Source organism: Rana temporaria, chromosome 1 (assembly GCF_905171775.1).
Source record: "Rana temporaria chromosome 1, aRanTem1.1, whole genome shotgun sequence".
In the NCBI taxonomy this organism is placed as follows: Eukaryota; Metazoa; Chordata; class Amphibia; order Anura; family Ranidae; genus Rana; species Rana temporaria.
In genome coordinates this window covers 355,226,604-355,240,475 of record NC_053489.1, presented here as the reverse complement: position 1 = coordinate 355,240,475, position 13,872 = coordinate 355,226,604, and the positions used below count along the sequence as shown (strand labels likewise).

Genomic DNA, 13,872 nt, shown 5'->3' with positions numbered 1-13,872 from the left:
TTCTAGTAAATCTACCCCATTGTGTAGACATAATCCATTCTTATTACTATCAGGAAGTTGGTCCAGAGCAATGATGTACAGCCAACCCTGGAGTGAGTGCATGTAGACAGAAGGGGGCTGAAAACGACTGGAGGAATTCAGCAGGACTGAGAAGCAAAAACATTTTAATGGAGAAAAGAAATGTTGTAATTGTTGAGTGCTTTAGCAAACTAAACATTACCCGGTTAGAGTTTAGATACACTTAAAGAAATGGGGTCATCTCAGAGTGCTTGATTTAAAGCAACATTGACAGTAAGACACAAGCTAACAGTGTATATCCTGCACATCAGGATTATAGTTTTTTTTTGCTAACGTTTGACAGATGTATATACTGTAAACATAACCCCCTTCCAGTGAAATGAATTCCATCCTCGAAGGTGTAAGCGCTAGATAGGAAGTCATCAATAGGATATCACAAAACCCAAACAGGAAACTCGCTTTGCTGCTTCTGGAAGCCAATATACACTAAATATTATTGAAGTTGGAGCTAAGCAATACCGTGGTTCCTTATTATTGCACATGTGAGGAGTATGCCGTTTAAAATGCCGTTTAAAATGATGTTCTTATAATACAATTAAATAAAAACTCTTATTTTAATACTATACATTCTTGTGATTTAATTCTTGCACAAAAGGAGATGGATAAGAGCAGATGGTCAAAGCGTACTTTCACACGTGTGATGCAGTAAATGGCACAGTAAAGCTTTGATGCATGTTAGTGTGTTGTAGTGTCATTCATTATCAAGGAGTGGAGTGGAGTGCAGTGGAGTGCAGTGGATCGCAATACAACACAATGCATCAGGGAGATATTAGAAGCCAGTAAATTTGTTTTTTTCTACTCAACACCCAAATATTGTTTTGAGTGAACTTACTGTATCTATCATGGGAAAGCAATCTTATGGTGTGTAGACCATATGCAATACAATAAAATGTAACTAATCAAAATTTACAGGCAAATGTATCTAAATAGCTATTTATTGACTAAATGCACTAATCTGTAACTAACAGGTAAGCGGTTTAAAGTGGTTGTAAAGGCTCAAGGTTTTTCACCATTTTAAGGTAAAATAAACATTGTGTGTAGCAGCCCCCCCCCCCCCTAATTCTTACCTGAGCCCCATCTCAATCCAACAATGTGCACAAGAGCAGTGGCTCTCCTGGGTCTCTTTCTTCTTATTGGTTAAGACAGCAGAGGAAGCCTTTGGCCCCTGCTGCTGTCAATCACAGGCAGTGAGCCAATCAGGAGACAGAGGGGGTGGGGCCAAGTCACAGCTTTGTGTGTACATGGACACCCGGAGCCGTGGCTCGGGAGCATGCCTGCTTGGGTGCCCCCACAGCAAGCTGCTTGCTATGGGGGCACTTGGCAGGAAGGAGGGGCCAGGAGTGCTGGTGGGGGACCCGAGAAGAAGAGGTTTAGGGCTGTCCTGTGCAAAACCACTGCACAGAGCAGGAAAATTACATGTTTGTTATTTAAAAAATAAAAATAGAACTCTGCCTTTAATATCACTTTAAATGAGAAGCATGGCCAAAGCATTTTTGACCATACTTCTCATCTGGGTCACAGCAGTTCACTTACTTTTGCTCTCCTGTGACCCAGAATCAGCCGACATCAGCTTAGCTGCTCCATATTCTGGAAGGATTCCAACCATATTGTCGGGATCTACACGGAAGCCTGATCACAGAGCTGGTGCCAGCTGCCCCTGCCCTCTACCCTGACCCGTGCTCCAGTGAGCACTGCAGGGGAAGAGAGGAGAACGGAGGCTGACAGTCATGTCATGTGATCATTCAGTTCTCGGGCTTAAAGCCGGCAGAGAACAGCTGTAGCATTGGACCAATGATGCTACATGAAGGCAAGTATGTATTTTTTTTTTATTTTTATATATATATATATATATATATATATATATATATATATATATATATATATATATATATATATATATATATATATATATATATATATATATATATATATATATATATATATATATAAACTCTACACTTCTCCTTTTAGGTTCCGTTCACGTGTGTGACTTGTCATGTGACTTTGGACATCAAAGTCGCATGACAAGTCGCAGCCCATTATTTTTAATGGTACCTGTTCAAATCCATGCGACTTAAAGTTGCACCGACTTTAAAAAGGTGCCTGCACTACGTAAATGCAGACTTTAATCCACAGAGTTTAAAGTCGGATCAAAGTCGCACTCACAGTCACATCAAAAGCGTGCTCCAAAGTCGCATATGGAAATCGTGAGACTTTGGAGTTGCACAAGTGTAAATAGATTCCAATAGACAAGTTAAATACATACAGTATATGTCAACTAGGGTTGTCCCGATACCGATACCAGTATCGGTATTGGGACCGATACCGAGTATTTGCGGGAGTACTTGTACTCCCGCAAATGCCCCCGATGCCAGATCCGATAATCAGCCATAACCCACCCCCCCACCGCCGCATACCGCAACGTCGCCGCCGCATAGTTAATACGCGCAGGGAACATTACAGCTTTCATTTGTTCCTAGTTTCAATGGAAGTTTTAATAAATGTATTTATTGTATTATCAACTACCAAGACGATGTGCACATATGGGCCGTGGTTGTTGGTGGTCTATTTGGCTGTTCAGTCTGCATACCATGTGTGATTGTTTAACCCTTATTGGAAACTCTGTGAAACCATTATCGCAGGACTTTGGGGTTGTATAAACTAGACCATCTGTATATATGATCGATGATTCATATTCCATCATAGATAATTATATATTTATATTTGTGGACCTTACGGACATGGCTGCATATGTGGGGGACATGGCTGCATATGTAGGGGACATGGCTGCATATGTGGGGGGACATGGCTGTATTTGTGGGGGACATGGCTGCATTTGGGGACACATTTAAAAAAAAAGTATCGGTATTCGGTATCGGCGAGTACTTGAAAAAAAGTATCGGTACTTGTACTCGGTCCTAAAAAAGTGGTATCGGGACAACCCTAATGTCAACCATTTTACACAACAAGGCATTTTAAACTATGTTAAACCAATCATACAAAAAGAGGGTGCTTGATGTTCAGTGCCGGTTCACACTACTGTGCTCTGCAGTAGTACTATATCACATAGCATTCGGACCAAACTCGCACTGAACCCGTTTTTGGTCTGCACCAGAATGCCTGAACCAACAGTTCACAGTGCGGTATGCAAGCTGAAATGGGGGTGTCATTAACAATGTATTTACACTTTTGGCAGTTCACATAGTGCAGTGTGAACTGCCGTGCGAGTTGGGTGCGATGTGGGAACGGCAGTGGATTTGCAGGGTTCCAGCATTGCACAAGTGTGAACCAAGCCTCAATGTGTTCAGAAGAATGGGTTGGTCTAAAATAAGGAAACAAGTCTGATTTAAATAGTCTGCCTTCAATGAAACAGATCACAGACTCTCCTAAAATTTCATCTGGGTGTTACGGACTGCAAAATAACCACTTGTCAACAGCAAAATGTGTGCAATGTTATTGGACACACTAATTTGGGATGGCTTACTGTCTGGCTAAGGCCACCCTCAAAAGCCAGGTCTCGCAGCACTGGTTCCCCTCTAGAGGGATGGCAAAATGAGGCCTGGAACTTAGATTTGTTGCTTTGTGTCGATTCAGATGTGCAGTAAATTTAAAAGGCAATAAGGAAAAAAAAAATGAAAAAAAACAAACAAACACACATCAACTGCAATATACATAAAACACATAAAAAAAAAAAAACACACAACTTACTTCTTTGACAGTGATCCTGGGTCCAGCAGCGCTCACCAAACACAGAGTTAATTACTGTAGAAGGGCAACTGCTCTTTCCCTTTATAGCACCAGGGCACACATCCCCACATTCCTCCTTGTTATCTTTGTTGAGGTTGATATAGTTGTCTTCCACAGTGTCCAGGATTTTTGACCAGTCAATGGTAGATAGGTAACACAGCTCGTTGTTCTTCTCAATCCTGACTGAGCCTCTAGTTATGCGCATAAGGCTGTGTAGACCGATTTCCTTTAGATCTAGCATCTCATAAATGACCAAGGCATAGTTAAAAAAGAGTCGAGTGCCACGGATGACGGTGAGATTTGGAAACAAGTCTTTTAGACTTTGCAGACCGTAAACGCGAAACAGAAGGAGGTAGTCTGTTATCATGGTAAGATTGGAAAATCTTAACCCTTTAAAATTTTCTGGTTTGGTGTTAAACATTAGCAGAATCTGTAGATGACCTTCAATAACAGTGCAGTCTTCTAAATCATACAACTTTGTTAGGTTATTCCGAATATCCATACTTGGGCAAACTGGAAAAGAGGGAAAACATTGAAATTAATAAAAAAGAAAACAAAATCCTTCCAGATATGTTAGGCACTATAGAGCAGAAATAGTACAACTAAAATTGTGTCTAAACATTAGCTTGACCAAATAAAAAGTTACTAAAACTTCATTTAATAGTCCAGGTAATTTCCTATCTTCTCAGCGCAAAATCTAACAAAAATTGTAAACAGGTTAATGCAAGCATTCTTTCTAAGATGTGAAGTAATGTGTTAAATCTTAAAATCCAGCAAAACTTTAGTTTGCATATAGTAGATCAGGGATATGCAATTAGTGGACATGATTTGACAGGTACCTGCTCGCCCACTTCCGGTCAGATTGCCGCAGTAATCCGTCCGGAACTTCGGCCCCCCTCCTTCCCCTGCAGCCTTCTGGGACATGTCACAGGTCCCAAAAAACTGTGGGACCACTTAGATAGTGCAGCATGGCTCACACATGTACAGTGAGCAGCTTGCTGCCCACAGTTAGTGTGCTGGCACCGGGGACCCGAAGCCCATTGAAGAAACAGCTGGGTGAGGACAACACTGGATCCTAGGACAGGCAAGTGTCTCATTATTAAAAGTTAGCTACTACAGTTTTCGTAGCTGCTGACCTGTAATTTTTCAAAAAGATGACTGAACGTTTTAATCATGTTCAGCACAAATGGTAAAACAACTTCATTGCTTTAAAAAGCTATGTTTTGAACTATGACAGGTCTGAGGTCCCTTTAACTAGCTTGGAAAACGATAAATACTACAATGAAAGACCAATTTGACATAATCCATACTGTATATAAACAATGCCTTTTCAGCCAGTTTGCAGCCTGCAATCAACCAAAGCAGGTGAATGCAGGAGTATGGTCTCATGAAAGGTGACGTCAATAACATGGTTAATCCCACGTGCAGAATTTTTATTGCCACACAGCAGGAAGTACACACTCCACCTAAAGTGTACAGCATTTCATGTGGGCATCATCTGTTCCAGCAGGGGATCAGTGAACATATCCACTGCAGAATCAGAGCTGAATGGTACAGGTGTCACTTTTGTGACATAGGTGTCCATTCAGTCCTTTCCTGCTAGAGCCTTGGTCTATGGGAAGCCAGATATAAACACACATGCATCCAATTACATCTTTTTACCTTCGACATGTCACATTTAGATCAGGAAAAGTATAAAATATAGATAGATAGATAGATAGATAGATAGATAGATAGATAGATAGATAGATAGATAGATAGATAGATAGATAGATAGATAGATAGATATAGATAGAACTTTTCTAAAAAAAAGAAAAAAAAAAAAACGGACAGCTGTATCCGATTTGAATGCATACATAAAATTGGCCAAAAGCTTATGTTCAGTTCCAATTGGTAAACAGAAAATGTAAAAGATTATTCTGATCAATTAACTGAATGATTACATTCAACCAGGAACACAACTACAGCCACAGCATGTCACATGGTTGCTGAGGGGCCCAGAAACTGCTCACTACTCAGTTTATAATTTTTTTTAAAGAATAATAAGTATTTCAATAGTGTGGTGCTATTAAAATATATATTTTATTAGCCTCCATGCACTTTATACTCATACTTCAGGTCAGAGGGCAGCATGGACCATGGTGCTTCTGTCCTCCATCTAGTTGGCAGGCCATATGGTACTGCACGTGTGGCCTTTTCTCCATGGGTCTTTATGGAAAAGGAATTATTTTTACGCTTGCAGGGAGACAACATCCCCTTCAAGTTCCTTGAGAAACTGCCAAATATGCGCACTACTCTTTGGTTTGTTGGATCAGATCACCAAACAAAAGCCACAGCTCCCATTCCATGTTGCTTACCTCATTTAATGTGGTAGATTTATAATAAAATTGGGTCTTATGCCCTGTACACACGATCGGTCAATCCGATGAAATCAGTCTGATGGATTTTTCCATCAGTTATCCGATGAAGCCGACTGATGATCAGTCGTGCCTACACACCATCGGTTTAAAAACCGATCGTGTCAGAACGCGGTCACGTAAACCACGTACGACGGCACTATAAAAGGGGAAGTTCAAATCCAATGGCGCCACCCTTGGGGCTGCTTTAGCTGATTTCGTGTTAGTAAAAGACGATTCGCGCTTTTCTGTCTGTTACAGCGTGATGAATGTGCTATCTCCATAACGAACGTTAGTTTTACCAGAACGAGCGCTCCCGTCCCCTAATTTAGTCTGAGCATGCGTGGATTTTTAACCGATGGACGTACCCACAGACGATCGGTTTTTATCTATCGGTTAGGTATCCATCAGATAATTTTAAAACAAGTTCCATTTTTTTTAACCGATGGATAACTAACCAATGGGGCCCACACACGATCGGTTTGGTCTGATGAAAACGGTCCATCAGACCGTTTTCATCAGACAAACCGATTGTGTGTACGCGTCATAACAGTGTTAGTGTCCAAAAGAGTGTCAATCACCGCAACCTATAACTAGCCTTTGCAGTACGGTGCACATGGAAGGGCAACGCATAACACAAAAAAAAATAAAGATTTCCCAAAACACTTACCAGCCGGCCTGCAAAACAACCAAATTGATCATGTCTAACAATTCACGTTAAAAACAGAGGGTTTTGTTTGTACACATTTGCATAAATATGCGTATGGCACACTGCCCACATCAAGGCTCAAGGATTTAAGGAGGAGTGGACGCCCTCCAAGCACACCTGACTTTAATCTATCCACTGCTATATGTGCTCCAATTTGAGAGACTCTGAAAATTATAGAGTTAGGTCCGTAGTATAGTAATATATATATATATATATATATATATATATATATATATATATATATATATATATATATATATATATATATATATATATATATATATATATATATATATAAAATATATAAAATATATATGCGGCGGCTGGTCGGCAAGCAGTTAAATATGTTTTTCACAATCTGTGTACAAATAAACATTTAATACATGACAAAGGAGCACTGGGTGAGCTAAACTTTTGTAGTTCCGTTTGTCTGCCAGCAACCACAGACCTTAGGGAGTAATAAGGCTTATGCTACTGTTATGAGGCATTAACAATTATCTTTGCTTTACCAACTAGTAAATCATGGACCTTGAACAAGTTATCCAGGTTAGAAGTCCTCAATGAATATGTGTTCTATGTTATGTCAGTGTCTGAAAGCCTAAAAAAGTAAGAATGAAGATAATGGTCCCAGAGCTTGCACCTTTGAAAACATGTTAGAAGTGTCATCTTCCATATCTCTATGCATATTGTGCAAGATTACATTTTCCATTTTTATTGGAATATAGTCAAGGAAAGAAAACACAGGAGAGAGGGGTCGTCAACCCCAGAGCCTGTCTCTGAATTTTGTTTATATCATTTTTTTTTGTAGGAAAATTATCTAGCACTGTCCCTTGTTTATAGATCTGTGTTTGTGCCAAGCATGTTCAAATTCTCAAATCAAATTGCCCATCTCTGGACTCAACAGTCCCCTTAATAAAAGGTCTACTTAAAGAGGACTATATACGGATACATTTCAGATGGTTCATCTGGAAGGTAACTTTATGGGTGGCCCTGCTAGCACCTCCCACCCGACATCCATCAAAAATTTGAAGGCGCCAGGTGGAAAACTGTCAGCAGAATAGGGGCAACATCAAATACCATACTGGTGATCAGAATACAATAGCCAGAACTGCAGATTCATCCATCCTCGCTGTATAATGTGAATGGGGAAATCTGTTCTATTATTTTTTTTTTATGTTCCGTCTGTAGGCTGAGCAGATAAAAAAAAAAAAAAAAAACAACATTGTATGGGCTCATGTAGACTACAGCTTCTAAACTTACTTTTGCCAAAGCTCCTAAACTCAACTCCATGAAAGCATGTGTGTCAATGTACACATAGGCTTTTACAAGAGTTTAGGAGCTTCTGTGGTTGGGGGAGGTTCAAGCTACTGCTCCTGAACACGGAAGAAACGCGTTCAGGATAGGAACGTTTTGACTGCCGGCCGCAAAACGTGGTAAAATTGCAACATGGTTTTGCTATGCTTTGTGTTTTCCCGTAGCCGGCGGTCAATCTAGTCTGTGTGTACATGAGCCGTTAGGATCCATATAATGTTATCAGGACTCCATTCCTTCTGGGAACTATTGGCGAGAGAATATATATATATATGTATGTCCAACAAGTGCTACCCTATCTGGCTGAAACTGGTGTTGTATTTCTGTAGCCATTTTATGTTCAAGAAGGAAGATATTAGTTCTCATTATTTTTCCAAAGGGGCCCAATAATTTGCCTACAAGGTGCCCTATAAACATCCGAATACTCAGAACCCAGCAGTTTTCAGATTGATTGGGCAAATATCTAATGCCTATAAAGGCACATGCAAACATTGCTGGTCAATGGTTATCATGGAGACTAGCCAGCAGGCAGGGTAACAAGCCTTGTCTGATTACTAAAGTTCTTCCCCTGATAAGATGGTGCCAAAGGTGTCTGCAATATGTAAAACCTGCTCTTCCTCACACACTTAAAAAAAAAAAAAAAAAGTTGTCACCCAAAAGAAGTGTAGAGAGAACATGCCTTCATGTTAAACTGCCAACTAGTATATACGTTAGCTGAATGCCCCCGATTCAGATTACCTTTGATGAAAAAAAAAAAAGTCAGATATTAGCTTTGCTTATATAAATAATCTGTTACTTTAATTCTTTACACTGCAGGATGGCTTAGGAAGGGGTGTTTGCAATCAAACCTGAGGAGTAATTAATGCGCAATGCCCCATTTAAAAAAACAAAAAAAAAAAATCTGGGCTTTCATTTTTCCCCAGATGTTCCATTAGAACATACTGGATGATAAACATTTACACACCTCACTGACTCTTTCTCCCAACTCCTCACTGTAGTTTAATGGCTGCATGGAGAAGTGCAAAATCTGGCGGAGGAGTTCTATCCTCTCTGCTGCCAACTGCGGAGACAAGGTGGAGAAAAAAGGGGTACCGTGGCTGCAGGAGAGGTGCAACGGGGCTTGTGTTTGACACATGTGGCCTAGAGGATGGGTTCCCCTGGGCAAAAAATGGGGTTAAATACACATAACAGTGGCAGGGAGGTGCTGAGGCAGATATTTGCTAATCCCTTATCCTAGTATTAATGAGTATGCACAACCCATGAGCAGCTGAGGCACATTTTGGGTCAATTGGCAGTGGTTTTATTTACTACTAAAGCAAGGTCCCTTCTTAAAACCTCAGATCATAATAAGCCAATTTCTAGATATTACGCCGTCTTACCTACTAAACCGCACCGATTTAGAGAAGTGGTATGCACTTACACCTGAGCTCTCTCTCGCTGAGATGTAGACAGAAGTCTTGACAACATATCTACATAGTATGTTTAATGAGGGTAGAGGATATGACCCCATCTCTTTTCAGTTGTATAAGACAAGGAAGAAAGATTGCCCAGTTTTTCATCAGACAGCAGAGAGGACCTTCTTTCATATGGCGTGGGTTGGTCTGAGGTTACCAACCTTACAGCAGAAAACTTCTTGATCCCTAATCAATGTACATGTATATCGGGTATCAGTAAAAAATGGCCCATGCCCCAATAATATTTTTTAAAACCTCCATATTTCTATGCACGAAAATTAATAGTGATTAATAAGAATAAGTACATTTTGACCTGATAAGTCTGAGATTGCAAAACACTGGTAACAGTGTGATGTCACTTTGAAAACTGACATATATCGAAGTAAGAGTCCAAAGGAAACATATTGTTTATATGGTTGAAATACAGGACATACGCAATACTTCGCTTGAAAAATAAGAAAACAATAAATAAGTGCAGACACTGATGTAGAACCTTTATGAATCTTTTATTGAAGAAAGGAACATACATGTGACTGTAGGTTATGTGACCTGGTGAAGCATTCCATAGTTAAGGTTTATTGGTTCATTTTTTTATTACTTCTTTGTACTCATGCACACAGTAAAATAAAGTCTACTGCAATTTCTGACTGTTTACAGGAAGTATCAATCACAAAACAAGGAGGAATGTCGTTTGGAAGCATAGTTGTAATTCTTATACTACCTTGTATTGCTAAGATTACAACGCCTTGCTGTTTTTTGCTTCAAAATTGATATGCTGGGGGATTGGTGACCCATGTACTATTGTTCTTTACCATCTTTGTAAGTACTGTATCTATTGAATATGGCAATTAAAATATAAACTTACAATAAATTATTACATAGGCTATCAAATGTTTACTGCCGATATCTTGTGCCCATTTGGGGAGAGTTTCCCTTATTTCTAGGTACGGATTTCTCCCCACAAACACAAAGAGAGCAGTAAAAGCCTGAGAGGGAATGTCATTGGCTTCATGCACATGAGACGTCTGCAGGCATAGATCTACACCTAGCATACATGTCCTGGTGTTTTCCCACGGCTAGGGTGCTGCAGTAGGGGGCATACACCCAGCCAAAGAAGTGAATTACTGTACGCCTCTGTACTTGTGTAATCACCAGTGATTCCGCCCATTACATGAATACAGGAGAGTACAGCCATTCACTTCATTGGCCAGCTGTACCCCCACCTGCAGCATCTTAGGTGTGGAAAAATGCTGGGAATTTTACGTTAGGAATATTTAACTTCACTTCCTGTGTCAGGGAACCCAGTCACTAGAACAGAAAGTAGGTAGAAGTCATTAGAACATGGGGATAAACAATTCACAGACAGGACAAAAAAAAAAAAAAAAACTCTGGAGTTCTAACCCTTTCACACTCTATCCAAAATGTTTTAATAAATACAAAATAAAATAAAAAAACACAAATAAATAAAAATTAAATAGATTTTCCATTCAGTAATAGTTGAAGACATTTAAAAATAGCTCCAATACGCGTTACATGAAAAACCGTCTACTTTGTATGATGTAGCATCATCTAATACAATGTAAGAGAAAGTCGATGAGAAAACATCCGCGGGAAGTAAAAAGATTTCCTGAGAACAGAACCTGTTTATGATTCAGTTATTAATGAAACATTTGTTCTGAGACTAGGAGGTCTTCCTTTTCCATTACCATCATGCATAGCAATAAAGAGGTTTTAAAAACACGGAATTGCAAAAAAAAAAAAAAAAAAAAGAGAAGATAATACTATTTACTGTACAAATATTTTTTAAGCTACACTGTTATTTCAGAACTTACTGATCATTCTATTTTGTAATTGGCACTATGCAGAGCGCAAATGGGGGGGGGGGGGGGTGGTCCCTTTGTTACCCAGCTTATGCAAGAGACAATTTTCCTTGAGCCTAGGTTCACACTGCTGCGAATTCAAAATCGCGGTAAAATGCGCGATTTTACCGCGATTTCGCAGCCGCGATTTTGTCGCGATTTCGGCCGCAATTTAATGTAAATCGCGGCCCGAAATCGCAAAAAGTAGTACAGGAACTACTTTTTGAAATCGCAGATGCAGCGTCGCACTGATTAGGACAGTGCCATTGCCGACAATTGCCGCCGATTTGAGATGCGATTTGACATGTCAAATCGCATCTCAAATCGTTCCAAATCGTACCCAGTGTGAACCAGGGCTTAGAGACAGATTTTTACACAACATGCCAGGAGATAGAAAGGTAGCCAAAGCAAGGAATACACAAGTCTGACAGACTGGCTTCCAATTGGATCTGTAAGGCTGTCTACATGAGCTTGACAGCCAGATTTCTCCACAGTGCAGTCTGCATGAATTGGGGCAGCATGGAAACCTTTTTTTTCTCTGAACTTTAGGGCTTATGTTGATGGAGAATTCCTGTCAAACGTAGCTTTTTACTTCAGCATTTGACAAGAATTGTCTGCCTTTGATTTACTTTGCCTGCAATCCAAAAAAACAAAGAAAATAAAAAACACACCTCTGAACAAATATCTACACACTACTCCACCAAAGTCAATATTTATCTACGGACTTGAGTTTCTTGTGCATTTTGGGGTACCACCAACAATATAAAACAGAACAGTTCTCTTCTCCATGCACACACTCATATTAGTTTGACTTTGAAAGTCATTCTCTTAACCACTTTACATCCTTAGGACATAGCCATATGTCCTCGGGATGAAGTTGTTATGCTGTGGTCCTGGTATGAAAATGTTCAGCCAGCGATGAGCTTTCCTGTAGAAGTGATTTGCATGATTACTTCTACAGGAAGCAAAAGGGAGACCCACCTCTAGCTGCCACCATTCCTGAGCTCTCAAATGTGATCGGAGAGCCCGGGACCACTGCTCTCTGTGACAGGCTGATCACAGAGGAGAAGGTACATCTGTACCCTCCTTTGTGAGGAATGAAACCGGAAGTGACAAGGATGTCATCACTTATGGTGTTAGATCATGGTTTACAAACAGTAACCGGCTTGTAATGTATCTAATCAAACCAATTTCAGTTTGATCAGATCAGAAACACCTACCATTTTATTCTCCAGTACCTCTGCTTTCAAAAAGATATGTTTGGCTGGTAATTTTCCAGCAAAAAAAAAAATTCACATGATTTTAAAGCAGTTCTTCAGTCATTTCTACAAAAAAAAAAAAGAAAAAAAGTCCCAGCTACAAAAACTGTAGCTGCTGACTTTTAATAAACAGACACTCACCAGTCCAAGGATCCAGAGCCATCCTCACCAGTCTTCGGATCCCCAGGACTAGTTTGTTACCTGTGGGCAGCCAGCTGTGACTCCCTGTGGCTTTACAGCCGGCTGCCCACTGTGCATAACGGAAAAAAGAGTACCGCTCCAAGCCCTGCGACCTATGCTGTGCTCCCGCCCTGTAGTACTGACAGGTGCAGACTCTGCGCTGATCCGTGGAAAAAATAAATGTTCCCGGACTGCCGCACTCTGATAGGCGATTTATTGAAACAAAATAAACAAAGGATAAAATCCAAAGCTGTATAACATCCAAAAAATCATGCAACACTGCAATCAATGGTAAAAAGTGGACATAGGGGACAAAAAAATCTAACATGTTTCAGATCATGGATAGATGCCTAGTCATTTCTTTTTTGCCCACTGTGCATGTGTGAGCTGCACTGTGCTTTGTGAATGTTCCCAAAGTCTTTTGGGACCTGTGATGTGTCCCAGAAGACTGCAGACAGGGAGGTAAACTACCGCCTGGAACGCCCAAGGCTGTCAAAACTAGGTACCTGTCGCCCCCAACCCCCCCCCCCCCCCCAAAGAAAAATCCCCAAATATGGCAGAGGAGGGGGAGAGGTGGTGGAAGAACAGAAGTTCTGCTTTAACTTGTATGTGAGAAATGTCAGAATTTGCCTGTACAGCAATGGGTTAAATGCACCTGTTCTTTAGTAAACAAAATTAGTTTCACAAAGACTCTCAGATATAAGCTCACTACACATGTGAGAATCGGATTGTAAAATCCCTTAGATCTACCAACAACTTTGTACTATAGGGGCCCATCTGACTGGAAGCAAATTGATTGGATAATTTAGTTTGTCCTGATATTTTGTAGCTTTGGTAAACCTAAAACTGGCCATATATGTTACAGGCTTACTGCACAAT

General features: G+C 40.2%; 1 protein-coding gene across 1 annotated transcript in view; it reads right to left on the bottom strand.

The window, feature by feature from the left end:
- The window catches only part of INSR (insulin receptor), a 251,942-nt gene that overhangs the window by 166,692 nt on the left and 71,378 nt on the right, over positions 1–13,872 (bottom strand). Inside the window, exon 2 of the mRNA XM_040321264.1 lies at positions 3,787–4,338. Within this exon, the coding sequence (XP_040177198.1) occupies positions 3,787–4,338 (552 nt within the window). The remainder of the gene's footprint in view (positions 1–3,786; positions 4,339–13,872) is intronic.